Source organism: Rhipicephalus microplus, chromosome 10 (genome assembly GCF_043290135.1).
Source record: "Rhipicephalus microplus isolate Deutch F79 chromosome 10, USDA_Rmic, whole genome shotgun sequence".
Taxonomy (NCBI): Eukaryota; Metazoa; Arthropoda; class Arachnida; order Ixodida; family Ixodidae; genus Rhipicephalus; species Rhipicephalus microplus.
In genome coordinates this window covers 41,104,723-41,123,699 of record NC_134709.1, presented here as the reverse complement: position 1 = coordinate 41,123,699, position 18,977 = coordinate 41,104,723, and the positions used below count along the sequence as shown (strand labels likewise).

At 45.1% G+C, this 18,977-nt stretch overlaps 1 protein-coding gene across 2 annotated transcripts in view; it reads left to right on the top strand.

The window, feature by feature from the left end:
• LOC119180555 (ATP-binding cassette sub-family G member 5) overlaps positions 1–16,734 on the top strand; it is an 84,959-nt gene extending 68,225 nt beyond the window's left edge. For both annotated transcript variants that reach the window (XM_037431656.2, XM_075875545.1), the window contains exons 8-11: positions 4,019–4,230; positions 12,857–12,995; positions 13,724–13,964; positions 15,258–16,734. In XM_037431656.2, the coding sequence (XP_037287553.2) occupies positions 4,019–4,230; positions 12,857–12,995; positions 13,724–13,964; positions 15,258–15,560 (895 nt within the window). In that variant the 3' untranslated portion in view covers positions 15,561–16,734. The remainder of the gene's footprint in view (positions 1–4,018; positions 4,231–12,856; positions 12,996–13,723; positions 13,965–15,257) is intronic.
• Positions 16,735–18,977: the final 2,243 nt, after the last annotated feature.

The window sequence follows — 18,977 nt, the reverse complement described above, 5'->3', positions numbered from 1 at the left end:
TAAAGAAATAATGATGAGAAGAAATAATGGCCCCATTACACCGTCATGATAACTATGTCCGACTAATACTGAATATCATTGTCGATCCACACTCACAGTCGGCCATAGCAAAACCATACAAGCTGCCCTGCCAGCACAATAAGTAAAGATATTAGGCAAATAAGTTTTCGGAAGGCGATTGAGCACTTAATCCAAGTAAAGATTAAACAAGAACTAAGCGCTCGAATCAACGTTAGACGCCCACACGACTTTTTATACCGGTATGCACTGCGTGTAAAGTGACTTAACGAAATTCCTGGAGGGACGTCTTCCCATTTGGGAATTGGAAAAACCTTTACCAAGGGGAGGCCTACAAGCTTGCACTTCCCGACGGCGAGCCCAGGATCGTATAGGAAAAGAAGGGATCGATTCTGGACTCGGAAACTTTGTTTGCCCTAAGGCTTTCACCGACTCGCTTCGGGAGTGCCATGTGGAAAAGCTTGCCTGCTATCACAGCGTACCGGGCCATTCAGTTCGCTTCCCGGAAAAATTGTCGCGCGTTCCTAACGAACTCCTTGAGGTTAAAGCGGGAGACGCACTGCAAAGAGTCGTATGGACGTCTAACGTCGATTCGAGTGCTTACTTTTTACAGACAATAGTCTTTCTTGGGGACTTTCAACGGAAAAATTTTGGTCTGTCTGTCTGTCTGTCTGTCTGCCTGCCTGTCTGTCTGTCTGTCTGTCTGTCTGTCTGTCTGTCTGTCTGTCTGTCTGTCTGTCTGTCTGTCTGTCTGGCTGTCTGTCTGTCTGTCTGTCTGTCTGTCTGTCTGCTGTACATTTGTCTGTTTGTCCACCCTAACGATACCTCAAACCGCACCAAACGGCCAACCCCATCCGCAGCGCCCACAAATATTGCTCAAGGTTTAGCGTTCATAGCTGTGCGATTGTCAATTAAAAAGCAATTATTGCGCATATCTGAGGTGCCACAACAACGCTTCAATGTTTTGTATGTCGGCCTTTATACTAGAAGGGGCACACACAAGTGACTCTAAGGAATGTAGCGTTTAATCACCCTGCGCTGACAGTGCAACGCGATGCTCAAAAAGGTGTTTGCAACGCTTTGATACGACGTCATGGTGGTGCCACCTGCCCGTTGCTTTGCGTTCTACACCTTATTACCCCCGAGACTGGCGCGCATCTTTCTCCGCTGGCTGCACACCTTCGTTTTCGAAGATAACTCCCAGGTGGCACTTGTGTCTAACGTCCCTCGATGCGCTCGTTCCCCTCTGCTACACGCTCGAGGCACTCTAACGCAGTGCCTGCAGAATATCGTTCACCAATTTTTTCGCGCAGAACATCAAATAAATGTTTTGTTCACTCTCTCCGGACGCAAGACTATCGTATTTCGACGACGTTTGCGGTGTAACAAGCAGATTTGGAACCAATTTTTTAGACTTGACTTCGATTGAAGTTCTCAATCGCCTTCCGATAGCTTAGTTGCCAATCTCTTCACTTATTTTCCTGGCACGGTAGCTTGTATGCTTTGACACTTTCGATCGTTTGGCATTGGATGTGTGTTCAACTAGCCGGCGACGCCTGGTCAGTCCAGGATTGCATCGACAGATTTGAGTGGTGCTCTTCTTGACAACACGCTGGGATAACGGTGTTTCAAAAGATGACATTCTAAGCTAATGCATGTGCCCCGCCGCAGTGGTCTAGTGGCTAGGGTACTCGTCTGCTTACCCGCAGGTCGCGGGATCAAACCCCGCCTGCGGCGGCTGCATTTCCGATGGAGGCGGAAATGCTGTAGGCCCGTGTGCTCAGAATATGGCTGCACGTTAAACAACCCCAGGTGGTCGAAATTTCCGGAGCCCTCCACTACGACGTCTCTCATAATCATATGGCGGTTTCGGGACGTTAAACCCCGCATATCAATCAATCAAGCTAATGTATGTGAACATGGTAACGTTCACTACAGGAGAACATTGACACCTTGCAAAAAGTTGCAAGTTCCCCTATGTATTCCTTGAGAGGACACTATGGCGAAAAGTACCTTCTTTTTTTTCTCAGTTGAAAAAAAAATTGAGCTTCCCACAGTCTCCCTTCTAAAAGCTTTGAAACGGCAGATCAAACATGCGCTGCACTGAAACCACCTTCACAAGAGGTTTGCAAGCGCTCAAATATACGTACATGTATTCGTTCTTTGCGAATTATTCGAAAAATTTTGTATAATATAAATTCGCGTCGAAGCGGAATCGAATACTGTAATATTCGCTCGATTACTCGATGGGCCCTGAATATTTACCCATTCCTACATCTAGGTATTTAGTCTCAAAACACGGAAAAGCTTTTCAACTCTCGATCAACAACGTATTTTTCAGATTCGCCGAAAGTCAGAGCGAAGTGAATTTTCTAGAAAGCTCGGGCTAGTGTACGCGATCGTATGAGGTGCAGCGTAAACAACCAGCCTTCACCCAAACGCCACTGGAGACTTCAGGTAACTATGGTTATGCACAACACCGACAGCCAGAAAACATGCTTCAGGCAGCTTTCCACAGACTCAGCAGTCATATTCAGGATTCGTCTCTGGCGGATTAATGCCTTTGAGCAGCACCAGAAACGCACTTCACGCATGAAATGTCACGTTTGTTTGACGCTGTCAACTTTCTCGAAAGAGGCACCCAACACAAACACACACACAAACAAAGAAAAAACAAGAGAAGCATCTTTTATGTTATAATATTTTGTGTTTGTTGAAGGTCTCGTTGATATAAACTAACGATAATTTTTGTCCAATTGTTTCTTCGCACAGTTGTTACGTGCTTTGATAAACACAGGTCACACTAATAGCCCCAAAGATATATCAAGCTAGTCTACGAAAGCATGTCATAAGCTAGCTGGGGTAGCCTGTTGAATGTTGTTGCACGACCGCAGTCTAGTTGTGAACCAGAGCATACAAGTGTGAGTTCTAGTTATCCAGGACGTGTTTGGTAAACACGTGTATTTCAATACTTTCCTGTGTGACAGAAAGTAAGGTTTAGCCGTTTTGCTCTGGACATCGACCCACAAAGCCTTGAGTGCAATGAAGAGTGTTGTAAGCACACATGCTCTTTCAGTGTTCTGCGCTACAACGTGCGTCTCTTAATGAACAAGAGCACAGGCAGTATGCCTTCAAAAGCGGCGATCCCCAAGAACAACTAGACACTATCCAGGGGGCACGCGAACGGCTGGAGAACCATGGTCTTCTGGCCCCAACGTGGGCGGGATCCGCAACTGCTGCTCTGTAGTTCCCTAGAACCTCAATGAGGTTTGTTGACTGACCGGCTCGCAGAAAGCAAGCAGCATGGTCGATTGGTTCACCGGAACCTGCCAGCACTTCTGAGAAACTTCACGGGAGTTTGTCAGGACTTTGTAGTAATCTTCAGAGGAGTTTGTACGACGGCCTGGTTCAGGCAGTCGCACCAACAAGCCGAGTACTCAGGTGACAAACGGCCGTCTCGACAGTTCGAGCTTGTCAAATGTAGAACCACACATATAGCAATAATAATAATAAAAATACTACGATACAAAACCGCGATACGATTGAGGCACGCTGTGGTGGAGGGCTCCGGAAAATCTCAACCTTTCGGCGTCTTTTTCGCACACTATATGAGCCTACAGCGTTTCCTCTCCAACGAAGCACGACCGCCAAGGCCTTGGTCGAACTCGATTCCCGACATTCATACAGAAATACATGGCTGAAGGGAAGAGAAACAAGCAGCTCAATCGCGGCTTGAGAATGGTCCCTTAATTCTCTCGCGTATACATCGGTTATACGGTATGCAAGACAGAATATAGAAAGCGCATTCTCAGTAATGACGTTGAAGAGTCAAGACTGGACGAAGAGCACAGTTCCTCATTGACTCCAAGCGCCTATACGTCTTATCATGCATTTCCATCTTGGAACCCAACACCACTTTGTTTTTCAGCCGCTTAAACCAGACGCATGATCCCACCGCCACGTATTCACGCAAGTGCGGCACATCGCCTCCCGATCGCAGGCGGCTGTGGGCCTCGACGTTCAACTGCAACGGACGAGCGTTCGGCCAGTTGGCGTTGCGGTTGGTCCTGATGCCGGTGCTGTTCGCCGTGCTGTTGCTGTTCTACTTCCCGCTGTCGGGATACCAGCAGAGCTTCCTGACCCGTAATGGACTCTTCATCAGCTGCTTTATGGCTGCCACGTTCGGATCTGCCGCCATCACGGCGCTTACCTGTGAGTATACACCTTTTCACAGGAAGGAAAAAAAAAAACACCGCCGTGATGGGCTGTGCGGGGGAGTACAAAGGCTAAAGGCGCAGCGTTGTCAGTGCATTTTCGAGGGGACGCGCGAATTTGCACAGCCCTAGGAGGGCTATGGCGGCGCCCAGGGAGGCGTTTATGAAAAGGTTAATACGGCTATTTAATTGTTCGGATCAAGGTTTGCTACGCGAACCTTCGCGTCACTTAACCTAATAATAGAATTTGAGGCAATGCTGACAATTGATTTCGCGCATTACAGTGCGCGTGCGAAGCCACGTTTTTTTTTTCGTGTTGCGGCAGTAGCGATAAGGTCAATTTCCTGAAACTTACATTATGTTTTTTTATCATGAAACTGTTTGATGCCGTGGTTCGACAACAGACTGATGTCATTTCCGTTACGGAAATAATGTCACGAATGCCAGGGCATCAACGCCCTACCCTGGTCACGGTCACAACCTGCGAATCTTGCGTGCATAAAGTTGAGCCCATCACAATGAATCGAGCTGCCGCAGTCAACTCTGAGCAGAATGAATACGTCACATTATCTCTTACACATTTTCTTTAGACAATTCTCTGAGCCAAAACCATTTTATTTTATTTCTTATGAGTCTATAGTAATTTTTATGCTTCTAAGCGTCCGAAAAAAAAACATCGGGATACGAATTACGTGCAAATTGTAAGATGTCATTTCCGACGATTAATTGTCAGCGTTGGTATAAGTTTATATATTTTATCTTTCTTAGGGACATTGATAAAGTAGAATGAATTCAAAGGCCAGGTCGCGGGATCAAATCCCGGCTGTGGCGGCTGCATTTACGATGGAGGCGGAAATGTTTTAGCCCCGTGTGCTCAGATTTGGGTGCACGTTAAGGAACCCCAGGTTGTCGAAATTTCCGGAGTCCTCCACTAAGGTGTCTCTCATAATCATATGGTGGTGTTGGGACGTTAAACTCCACATATCAATCAATCAATCAATCAATCAATCAATCAATCAATCAATCAATCAATCAATCAGTCAGTCAGTCAATCAACCAAGCATTCCAAGGCGGCTGGTTCGACATATATACAACGGCTTTGAATGCACCTCGACGGCAGCCTTGGTAAAGAGAGCCAATCTACCAATCTTGACGCAACAAAAATGTGTTCTCAGCAAATTTTTGTTTCAGCTAATGAAGGAACACTACAGCGTAGATATTGCCGAGATCATCTGATTTTTGATAGGTCATGCTACAAGACATGCACTAACAATCACCGCCTTCACTATCCGTAGCAGCTGCTTTAAGTCGTCCTTTTTTCCCCCCAGTGTCATAAGCGAATGGATTCAACTGTCAAAATGACGTGGTGTTGCAGCCATCCCTGACCTCGTTTGTGTCCCATATTGTGTAACTTGCGTAATTTCTTTTTCGTTGTGAACAATTTTACTTGATGCGTTGTTTTAAAGGTACCTGAAGCGTATTTTATTCTATATTTGCATCGTATTTGTACCGCAATTAGTTTTTCCCTTTTGATTTAGTTGTTTTTTCGTCCTACTAGTCGTATCATATGTTTGCATCGCATCCTGCGAAAATCCCTTATTGGGGTTGCAGTATCTGTAAATAAATAAATAAAAAATAAATAACTGGCCAGTTACTGACAACAACGCGTCTCTAAAGAGAGGTCGCTAAGCAGCAACAATTCATTGATCGAATATCGTTTTAACTGTTATGGCACAAAAGTGCTTTATGGCCGGTGTCCACAAAGAATAACTGACATATTGCCGTCACGGATATGACGTTGGCGAAATGCGCGCTAACGGATGAGCAAGAAAGAAGGCGGGGTGGGGCGGTACCACCATCTCCAGGCGGCGGAGCGAAGTACGGCGTCATGACGCTAATGAGCGGCGATCGTGAGTTCTTAGGCGACGACGCAGTTGAAGCATTTTGATGCCATCGAGACACGCAGACCATGCTAGCATCGAAGTGTCAATCTAGACGTAGTAAAGTGCTTTGACTTTCGCTTTACGTTAGTGTGTGTGGGTTCGTCGTCGAAGAATCAATAACAACGGCAAACAGGCAGCAATAATGTCAACGGGAGAACGTCTTGCCATGGTGGAGTGAGACAGGAATCAGCAAGAAGAGGAACACTTTCACTAGTTCACGGCTCAAGTTACGATTAAGCACAGTGTGGTAGTTCATGCATCAGAATCGAAAGTTAGGCTAGTTGGATATGCATGGTATAACTATCAGTTAAAGCGCACGAAACCAGACAGGAAGAGAGGACAAGCGCTTTAACGCTTTAAGGTTTCGTGCGCTTTAACTGATAGTTATACCAGTTCATGCATGAGAGCAGGTGTGAGTTGCCTTATTACTCGGCAGCGCACACCGTGCTGTTTCTTTCTCTAATCAACGACTCATTGAACAAGGGCATATCGCGTACCGGTATTCATTGTGTGCTTATTCATGCCATCTTTCAATGGAACTCGCGGTGCACGGGCTGTGTCCGGGAATAGGTAGACAATTTTCAGATGCCACAACGGCTATACAATTATCGTGGGCATTAGTCACCGTGATAGAGATATGCCATTAGGTTATTGTGGAAGCATTTACGTCAAACAATGCTCTCAAACACCACCAAACATTCTACAAGCTCTGATACACACAATGAACGAACAACTGCTTTTGTGAAGGCAGGTTTCGCCTCAGTGTTATACCGATTCATATGACGGAGAGATCCGTATTGTTTATTAAAATCTTTATTACCTTTACTCTACAGGTCCCGATTACAATCAGATGCAGCGAGCCGACGATCATGACGTAACACTCACACAAAAACCCAATATTGAAAAAACAATATGACGTTCTAAGTTTGTAATTTCCTAGTAAAAGCTGCTGTCGTGCATGCATTAAAAATTGTTTCGAAATGTGTTATTAGTAGCAGCGATTAATTACGGCACTTTAATACCTTCGGGGTAAAGCGCTAACGAGGCGATAAACTTTCCTAACGTCGCTGACACAATTAATTCAAGGCGACTAACTATCTACGTCCCCAAAAAGGGACTGCGAGGCTTCCAGAAAACAGAGTCGACGTGGAAGCTACGAGAAACCTTCTCTAAGCTTAGAAACTTTGACGCGAAGTTCCCCGCACCACTTCTAGCAGCAGGAATATTAAAGCTAATGGGAATCCATGGCCCGTCAATAGCATTGCGGTTCCTGAAAGTGAGCGCAGAGTAATGAAACATCGATACAAACACTGTGGTGATAAAAGCCTGGTAAAAAGGTGAGGAAACAGGACGGGAGAACATTGTGACGTTTCTTATGTTTAGAAGTTCTCGACGAACTGTGCTTTTTTTGTTATAGAAGCCGAAAAATGAGAATATCTATCTATCTATCTATCTATCTATCTATCTATCTATCTATCTATCTATCTATCTATCTATCTATCTATCTATCTATCTATCTATCTATCTATCTATCTATCTATCTATCTATCTATCTATCTATCTATCTATCTATCTATCTATCTATCTATCTATCTATCTATCTATCTATCTATCTATTGAACACACCACACATGCACGCCTCTTTCTCTTTGTTAGTGTCATAATCTACGCGTGAGAATGTACACGTTAGAATAATTTATCACTGAAAGTTCATATTATTAAAGATTAGTCTATTTTTTTTTTTGCAGATAGGGAGGACTGGGGTAGCGTACTCGGTTTTGAGTATTGTTTGTCAAGTCCGATTTTGTTAAAGTATTCTAACGATGGTGAATGGTAAACTTGCTCCTCCGAAAATTCATTTAAGAACGGTTCTTTGGGACGACTGCCTGGAAGAAAGACAGAAAGAGAGAAGAAAAAAAAGAGAAGGAAAGAAAGAAAGAAGAAAAGACAGAAAGAAAAAGAAAGATCTGAAGAAAGAAAGAAAGAAAGAAAGAAAGAAAGAAAGAAAGAAAGAAAGAAAGAAAGAAAGAAAGAAAGAAAGAAAGAAAGAAAGAAAGAAAGAAAGAAAGAAAGAAAGAAAGAAAGAAAGAAAGAACACATCTGCGGCTGATGAATTGTACCAATGCCACCACGTGATTATGAGGCACGTTGAAAAGGGGGTTCTGCTTCAATTTCGGCCACCTGGCGTTTATACCGCAGTTAGGTCTAAGCAAGGTGGTCTTTTTTTTTTTTCATTTTTACTGCCGTCGAAATGGAGCCTGCCCTGACCGGAGTCGAACGCGCACCGTGGAGTTTATTAGCGCCACACGTTTCGTGCTAAACTCTCACGGTAGGCTATAGTAATAAAGAAAAGTAAGCAGGGTATTGCAGTCAGTAAACTCTGCCGGAAGGTAGGATCAATTTTCCGGGAGCGAGGCCATTATCGACAATAGCTGATAGTCTCTACCTTTATCCAAAGACGACGGCACAGGCACAAAATCAATCTCGCCGCAGCTGACTTTTGAAATTGGTGCGGAACGTCGAAGGATGACGTATATATATATATATATATATATATATATATATATATATATATATATATATATATATATATATATATATATATATATATATATATATATATATATATATATATATATATATATATATATATATATATATATATATATATATATCTTATATACATACTACTTTCTTGATTGGAGCTGTTATAAATACATGATAATTATGAAGTGGGCGCAGTTCTCGCCACAGAAACATGATACTGAATACATTGAAGGGCCAACTCTTAATCAATAAGGACGCACAAAGTTCTCAGGGTGCTGTGCTTCTATTATTATGCGCTATGAATTCCAGCCATTGCACGCTGCGCTACGCGAGAACGATATATTCAGCTTTTTCCACGCGAACTTTCAGGTGGCCAGTGTGCGGGTAAGCCTGGGAATCGACGAATGTCTCAGAACAAAAGAATCACGTCTGCGCGCGGCCAATCCGAAATTATTTTCAGAATGCCCGTCTCGAAAAGGCGAAGCAAAGACCTATTTATTACGTACGTAGCTAATAGGCACTCGCGTACGGTACAAATTGCCCGTGATTCACCATCCGGAAATCCTCTTAACCTTAATGGGTTAACCGTGACATATTACGCTCTTTCGCAAGGGTTTTCCGCGTTTGAGTTAGCGATGCATAAATCATGCTCCAAAAGAGCCGCCGGTTGTGACAGCCTCATATCGCCGCTCATTCATGCGCCATAACATTGAATAATTTAGAACGCGTTATGTCAACAAAATTACAAGCCGAAATAACTGACAGCGCATGTCTTATTCATCTGTGGTTGCGAGAGCTGTTAATTTGTACAAGAATTTAAAAAAAAAACGGGTGCATGGAAACGAATGTACATCTGTCAACCCTCCTTTTTTTCAACCACACGTCTCCTAAATAGGTCAGGTCTCGCGTTTCGCGAAATGAAACCAGATGGAAAAACTGCGCGTTTACATTCGTCACCAATTCTCAAACGAGTCACGTTTTATTTATTTTTATTTAACCCTGTCTGGCTCCTTTTAAATATGTACTTATTTGAAAAGCAGCGCGAAGACTGATCTGTTAGTGATAGAAATGGCTCGGCCTAAACGTTTCATATATCTCCGTCAAGTCGTCATTTTTCTTTTCCTTGTCGGCACTGACATCAAGCTATTCATTAGAATCGAGCTAGAGGAGCGCAAGCAGGCTATGCGGCGCGATAAAAAAAAATGTATAGTAATAACTGGCTTCCAATAAAGCGAGAAAATTCGTATTCAATTGGGTCACGTCGGTTTTTCTAAAACAAGGCTCCTCTCATTCGTAAAGAAAAAAAAATCGCTTATTCCCTCAAACTTTCCCACATTGTTAGTTTTGGAAGTAGGGCGGAGCGTTTTCGCGCGAATAAAAGAGGCCGCCATTTTGGTGCCACGATTAATTCGCGGCGCAATGCGGTATACGCGTGCTTGCGCGAAATCGTTCGCGTCCAAATTTGTCGAGACTATAATATCTATTTTTTTTTTGTAGGATGGGCTACGCCCCCTGATTGGTCGACCGTACCGCATCCGGTCTTTACCGCCCAGTGCTGTCGTACAGATTTACATTTCTCTTAATACTTTCTCGGAGCCCAGTAAAACGACTCGTTGCAATCGCACATGCCGCGCTTAAACGCCGCGGCTTGGCGACTCTCAAAAAGACGAGTCTTTAGCTTCCGTCCTTCCCGAATTGAAAACAAACGGGGCGTTTGTTTTGACGGCGAGGATCGCTTTAAAAGGAGGCCGAACATTAAGAGCACGACTTGTGTTTCTTTTGGTTCGCTCTTAGAAGAGGACGTACAGCGTACGTTCACGCGTACAGCCCGGCCCGGACGAAGCGGTAAAAGCACGCGGATAGTCGTTTTGAAGTTTCCCGCCGCCACCACCGCTTGCGTTACGCTTCCGTGCGCGGTCATCTCTCGGAGAGGATACTGACATATGAGCGAGGCGGCAACGCCTTTCGAAACAGCGCTACCGGGGCCCCGAGAGGGAACACAAGTCGTACTTGTCTTTTAGGCCCAACAACGAGAGAACGGGAGCGAGCAAGGAAGCGCGCCTTTCATGCACCCCCCTCGCCTACTCACTCTCCTCATCCATTTACCACGTGTACGAGCGTAAGCTCGAGCGTGCCATCTCTCGCCAGCATTTAGCGCCACGGTCACGGGTAATTTCGCGCCCACCACCGACTCCTATCCTCGGTATACACCTAGTATACACCCAGTATACCTCTCCCTTTGATGGCGGTGGCCACGGTTACACTAAGGAACCTATACGGCCCGTGTTTCGGCGTTTTCAATAGTTCGTCCAACTTATCCCAACAGTCCGACGACCACTATCACGTCCTTCTCTCGTTAAAAGGTAACTTCTAATTAATTTTAATGTGCATCGGCTGTCCTGCCACTCTAACGTTGCCTCGTCCATTGTCTTTATACATTTCCCTGTACCAGCAGTGCAGTTAGTCAGGTACTCCCTTCTGATTGACCTCGCCTTGCATCTGTTAGGCTAGCATTTCCGAGTTTATTATGAATTAGTTTTCTATCTGCAACCGTCACATTGAATTATTACACCAAAATTCAGATACAGGTGCGCAAAATCAAATGCATGAATTACAGTAGCTTTTCCATTGGCTAAAACGACTATAAGTTTTGTATAGTTCGGCAAAACGAATGCTTAACACGAAAAGAATACACTGATAAATTTCGATGCCATTTACTATTTTGATGTGTTCTTTTTAACTTAGAGCGCCCATAATAGCCAATTATAAAAGGAACACGAAATGTTAACACTTTCATTGATGTATAACTGCGTCAATGCATAGATGGTTTAAGCATACCTACCATTGTGCAAGCATCTTTCATAAGTATGTCGGAGCATCTGTATAGAGCTGAGTATGAAAATTCATTGTTTTGGGCATTGGTGGTGGTGATGATGTTGCCACAGGTCGGGTTAGCCTGGCAGAGCTGGCCGGCAATTGCTCTGCCTGAGCGACTCTTTCCATGTAGTTCAGCTCACCATACATTGCTTAATCTTGTCTCTCGTATAAAACGTAATAGTGTGTTAATCACTTGCTTTTGCATCAACTGCACACCTACCGGAAACGCAATGTCTTGATAGAATCCACAGGGAATCCCTACTTTCTTCATACTGTTAATTAATCTCTCCCTTTCAAAGCATAAACGCTTACAAGACCAGATGTATAGGACAGGGTATCCCCGACTTCATTGCATTTAGTGCACGGCGAGGAGCCAGTGCCAACTACTTTAAGTGACCATGCTGGAGTGTATGGCGATTTTGTTCATGCTATGTAAAGTAGAGTTGACTCGGCCCGACTAAGGCCTCTTATGACACAAGGCTTATGGGACGAATTCCGCAAAGAGCGAAAATGACATTGAATAGTCTGCTTTGGTAGTTGCTGTTTCATAGGCGATCCAATTGTCATTGCTTCGCATCAGATCAGTGCTTTTGTTTTAGGTATGAAGCACTCGGATTTCGCAATGACGTAGCTGGTTGTAATTTATTCTGCGCTACTTTTATCATGGTGAACAAGTATAACGTACAATGCAAAATGATGCAGACAAGGTCCGGATGAGAGAGAGAGAGGTTGACTTTATTTAAACATATCCTGAGGAGGCTGAGAAAGGGCCATTCCGACCCTTAATTCAACCTGGAGTCTCCGCCCAGGATGGCGCTGGCAGCCGAAAACTTCTAGCGATGAGAGACTGTTGGATGAGAGATTGGACGCCGTTTATTAATCCGTGTCTCATGTTTCTTTCTTCATTCTTTCTCTGTCTCTCTTTTTTACACGCAAGTGTTTTATGCCGGTGTCCACAACGGTTCCAATGATGTAATTTCGTCACGGATATGACGTAGTAAAATATAAACAGAAGGATTGCAAAGAAAAAAAAACGACCACGAAAAGTTTCATAACGGGGCATCAAACGAACGACCTCTCGCTTTGCAGCTTTTCTTTTCATTCGTGCAATAATATTATCGTTTAATTTTTTACATCTTCGTGCCTCACATATAAGAAATCTTTAAACGCAAATAATTTCTCTTTATTTTGTGAAGTTGTTGGAAGGTTACGAACTGGCGGAAATAACGCAACCTGACCGTGATGTTGCTCTTTCAGACGCCCCTCACAGGACGCGGTACTACCAGGAGAGCAGGGAAGGCAAATACCGAGGCCCGCTGTTCGTCTTCACCCACACGCTGTTCAGCATCCCGCTGAGCCTCATCAGTGTCTTCGCCGGTGCTACCATCATCTACGCGTGAGTGGGCAGAGAGAAAAAAAAACGGCGTTTCTCTAACCCTAACCGAACGCACACACAGAATACTACACCTCCACCCGACTGGGCACACGTTGCAACACCTCCACCTGACTGCGCACACATTACAAAGACCAGCCAAAGGGCTCGATAAGGCAGAGGATATCCTGACAGACACGTAGGCTGCAGACTGTATCGTACCACGTGGGTGTAGTTGTATTGCCCGGGCTACTACACTCAAAACACCCGGGGTTCCTTTTCGTTTTTTTCTTTTTTATTTGAGTGCCTCATTTCGTGGCGTCAGGTCCACGCCGTGACGCACGTTCTCAGCTTGCCGGCGAAACTGAAAGCGTAATACCAATAAAGCAACTAGTGTGAAAGGCGTTGAGAGGAGGCGTTGTCTGGCTTGACCGCTAAGCTACTTAGTACTTTGGTGGAGCAGACTTATGCAGTTGCCTTTGCTGACGCAGTCCTAGAGAAAGAACAAATCATAGCCTCTTGCTTCTATTCCAGCATTTTATGTTCATAGGAGCTGTGCTCAGTATCATCAGTATCTCGGAAGACTAGCTATCTACGCCGGATTCTTATCTTTTTTTCGCTCGCCGCAATGTTGTCAATGCAGCGCTGAAGAGGTTGAAAAACTTTCCGGGCGTTGATTGCTTCTCCGAAAATAGTATGACTTCATTGTGCAAACGAACACAAGCTGACCATTGATTTCATTCGAATCGCAGCGGCACAGGTCTACGTGCCGACTGGCAGCGGTGGGCCACCTTCAGCGGCGTGATGTGGTGCCTGTACGCCCTCGCTGAGCAGCAGACCGTCGCCCTGATGATGGTGGTGCGAAGCTCCTTCTCCGCGTTCCGGTGGTCCGCCTGCATACTGTCGCTGTGCGCGGCACTGGCCTCCGGCACCGTGCGAAGCCTGGTCGTACTGCCAGACTGGACGTACTATCTCACGTACGCCACCTTACAGGTGAGCCTATCAACAGCATACGCTCTTACCCGAACGCGCAAGAAGAAGTGATAACAAATACAGCAGAAATGCATATACTGGGAGATTTTCAGATAGTACATAAAAGAATGTTCGCAGTCGTACGAACCCGCCGCGGTGGTCGAGTGGCTAAGATACTCGGCTGCTGAACCACAGGTCGCGGGATCGAATGCCGGCCGCGGTGGCTGAATTTTCGATGGAGGCGGAAATGCTGTAGGCCCGTGTGCTCAGATTTTGTTGCACGTTAAAGAACCCCAGGTAGTCGAAATTTCCGGTGCCCTCCAATACGGCGTCTCTCATTATCATATGGTGGTTTTGGGACGTTAAAATTTACATATCAATCAATCAATCAGTCGTACGAACTAACAAGCAGACGGCAGTACTGACTGACAATCAATATAATTTGGCAAGCATTAGCCATTATTACAGATAACTTAATCAGCGTCAGTCAATGGAAGCCTGTTTAGTTACTCAATGCAGAAACTCAGGGAGCCTGCCATTGTGCACCGATTGTATAACTTGGTTGTTTGTTTCAGCAACTGTGCTTTGCATCCCGTTTTTTCCGAGCCGACTACGTGATGTGTTTACCTTCTACAGATTCTTACTTTACTTTTTGCTTTACACAGTAATAGAGCTTTGTCATTTATGCGTTTATAAAACACCAAGTACTCTCGTGAACCATAACACCTTACCTTATGGGTTTGTGGAGATACTCTGCACCGAGAAAAACAGCCCTAGAATGCTTATGGTTTAATATTTTCTTGTTATATGACTAACGAAAATTTACAATGTCAGTATGCCAAGCTAACAACATCGTTATGACAGCGAGTACTCAGACTTAACTGCACGGGCTGACACTAGTTGAGGACGAAACCAACATGCACCTAACTCACTATCGTCTGATATTTCTGTCATGCTGTTGCTGGCACTATAAGTTGATGTCAGAAGAATAGACGCCCAGGAAATAGTTCTCAAAGGCGAACGCCACAAGAGAACGCGGCTGACTTCCAGGTAACTGCCCGAATGCAGGTATTATACATTGTTTTAAGAATTATTTGACGATGAAGTTTTTTATATTCATGCTCCTAGTCATACTAAACTTAGCTTCCTACGCCAAGTGTGGGATTTTCCTGCCTTTCCTTTCTCTCCTGTTCCTTTCTTTCTTCTTAAGACCCCTCAACTTTCCATCTGAAGTAGCATTGTATATTAAGCACTAGGGCGCATTCCTCCACCTTCTAATGAACGTTATCTCTCTATTGCTCCTTTTATTTGCAGCGGTACGCGGCAGCTTTTGTGCAGCAGAACGAACTGGAAATGCACCCGGGGCTTGAGAACCTGCCATCGCTCAACGGCAGCACTTGCGGCCCCAACGTGGACAGTGGCCGCTGCTTCTTCGTCAATGGGTCGCACTACCTGGGCCACAAGTATCGCATGGGACGCGGACAGGCCGAAGTGGACGTCCAGTACTGGCTCAACTTCGGACTGTGCTTCGCATTCGTGGGCTCCTTCTGCCTCGTCAACGTCATATCGCACATCATACCGCTGCCAGCGTCCATAAAGTCTAAGTTCAGAGACTAGTGGAATCGCTTAAGCACCGTAGGAGTTGTCCTCTTTTTTTTGTCACTGATTGCCAGAAAGGCACAGAAACGTAACGAGATCGCTGATGATCAGAACTGACACAGGTGCTTTCCATGCGCCAACGTGTGCTAAAGTTTCAGCTTATTATTGTGCAGAATCTGGCAAGTGAGGATTGCGTAGGCTCTGGTTGCTGCTGATGATTGTGGTCAGGTGAGCCTCGTTTGTAGAGCACTGAACTGCCTTGCCATACCGCACAGTCGTAATCTCCATATGCGATCGATGGGGGAGCGAGAGAAAGCTTCAAAGTCGAAGCCGTCGTATATACGCACCAGCAAGGACCCACTTCGACAGGCCTTGTTATCATCTGTTGTTTCATTCCGAGTCATATGTCACAAGAGTTCCAATGGTCGACTAGATGCGACGAAATATCAGTCGACAGATGTCCAATGCTTAGCCTGGGGAACCTCGACAACTACTGTAATCACTTAATGAATAAGTAATAGTGGTTAAATACCCACTAAAGGGAAGAAGAGTCAGTAATGATTGATGGTTAGGTGGGCTGCAAAACGAAGAATGACATTGAAGAAATCAAGAGTGAAAAAAATTACTGGCATATCACAGAAGCATCTTGCGCCCGACAGGGTAAAGTCGAGATCATTGGTAGATGTTCTCGTCCAGCACTCGACGAAATTGGGCAGAGAATGATGAGCAAAGAACGCTAACTATAGATTGCAGAACCAACCACAGGCTTGACCGCATTGGCATCTCTTACTTCACATGTTCTACGCGTAAAACTGGCCTTACTAAGAGGACAAAAATTATTACACTTGCCATGGACTCACGTGGCAACTGCTCAACTGCCACACCAGCTGACTTGCGTGGGAGAACTTAGCGCGATGTTCACAACGGGGTGATACTGCACGTGCTACTGCGTGGGAACAAAAATTTCGGCTACTGTCCCTTGGAATTCATCAGAAGTCAAGAAAAAGATTTTATGAACTGTCATGAACATGTCAACAACTGCTAACAACTCATCCTGCTGGACGCTATGGCAGTGACTTGTCTCCCGGTCAACAACTGACCAGTCATCAACATCGAGCAAAAAAAAAACACAAAAAAGCAGCCCGCAATTTATAGAATAAGGCCGCAGTTTACAATAAAAGTAACAACCTAACACCACCGATATTTTAATGACGCAAAAAAGTGTGTGGCGACGTTTGTTTGAATTAATTCCTTCCCTAGTGTACCGCAGTAGAACTAAAAGTGCACATGAACTATGGTATCCATTTTCAGCTTTAACTCTCACTGAAAGCAACAATGTCGGCGCATATAAAAATCAGTAGCGCCGGAAAAGACTGCCAAATGGCAGTGGCGACGTGGCACTAGGGCCGGAACGCAATCGTATGACCAGACATAAGTAAGATTCTACATTGTTCTTTCTTGTCCTTTAGTCAACCATGCCATCTGGCGGCAAGCATGCAAAGTTCGCCTTCATTTTCTGTGGCCTCCGAGATTGCATCGATCGCATCCCGGCGACTTCTAACGTAAAAAAAAAGTAAATATGATGGTGGGAACAAGCTCACCTTCAATTTCTGTGGCTTCCGAGATTGCATCGATGGCATCCCGGTGACTAACGTAAAAAAAAAGTGAATATGATGGTGAGAACACGAATGCTAGCAAGATATGGTACGACCCTGGACGAACTAAAACCACCACGAGGGGACTCAAACAGCATAAAAGGGGGTGGGGGTGAGGTGGCTTGGAGAAGTAAGGTTATGTCGAGTGAATATAACAGATAATAAGTGGGGTCAAATACGAATAAGACAATCAAATGGGGTTACTGCAAGGCGAATCCCAAGCGACTGCTGGCGTGAGTGTAATTCAACGAATGCATCGCGAGAGCAGAGCTTTTCGTATTTGAGCTCGCAACAGTTAACCAAATGTACTTATGTTTTCCTTTGCGTGCAGTGGGTCCTCACGACACGACGCTGAAATGTAACGCTGTTGCACTTGAGTAAACAGTGCGACGTACTATCGGTGTCAAATGAAACCCTAGCAGCGGCAAGCACTAGCAATGGTGTCATGCGCGCCGTGCAGTCATCACCGTGGACATGCGCAGTCCTACCAAGTCTGAGTGCTGTGCGCCTGTCAACGGGGATGACTGGCCGGCTCGCGCCAAACCATTGCTAATGCTTGCCGCTATTCAGGTTGCATTTGACACCGGCAGTACGTACAGTTGTCTCCCAAATCAGAGAAGCAATGAATTTATTTTTCTCTAAACAAGGGGCCGTAAAGAGGCAAAAGAAAAAATGAAGGCTAGGTACCCAAGTAGGCTAAGATTTCCAATTCTGTGAAACGCCCAGTGCAGAAATTGTGCTGCAACTTGAGACGTCAGGCGTGGGGTAACTCGTTGATCTATACACAAACGTTGAGTCGGCCGACTTAGCCAGCGTGTGCTTGATGCATTGCATTGCAACACGTATGGGTACGTTGTTAAGCAGCTCAGAATGCCTCGTCGATAGCACCTCGAGTGGCCGCTGAACGTGTGTTTCTGCACCTTTTTTTTTTTTTTGTTAAAGCAAGAGCTTAAGTTGGCAATGTTACCGATACGCGGCGCGAGACTTGCGCGAGATTTCGCGAGGTCACGAGGTTTTGCAATCTTCTCGTAAGATCTCGCGAGACTCCGCGAAAAAGCTGATGTGACCTTCTCCGATGGATGCTGTCGCATAAGAATGCCATAGTGACGCCACACACCGCCATGTTTTTTTAGGTTACCGTGGTGTCACATACGGACGTCCTTACACGAAAAAAAAGACCAGGAAGATGGCACTCACCCTCGAACGAGTCGTATTAGGCGAACACGTGGCGAACAAGGAGGCTTTCGTTATATACCTGCATCGCAAAACGACAAAAAAAAAGAACTTATGAAGATATGCTTATTAAGTTAATATGCACAATAAGGAACTATTAAGTGAGTTTAACTCATAACATGGATTGCACAATAATAGGGCGTTATAACCTACTGTTTGCATTACACCTCTTTTTCACACGAATGAACCAATAACTGTAGGTTCAGCGGTGATTGTTGCGACTAGGTCACTCATTTGCCTAGCAAGTGGTTCTGCCTTCACGTTGCCCGTGTTATGAAGTGCACAGGTGCGCAAGAATTCACGTTTTAAGGAAAGGGGAACTGAGACACACACCGAAAGCATACGGAAAGCAAAGCGTGTGCGTTCCTTTTGTTTACACCTCATCGGAAGTTAGTTTTAAAGCTGCAGTGCCTGTCATTCGCCCTTCAGGTGGTTGAAGACCAGCTGCCTCGCAGCATTAAGCTGGATTGTTTCCTGTCATGCAGTCGCAGCACGTGTTGTTTGACACATTGCACGCACGCACATACAAACACACACACACACACAC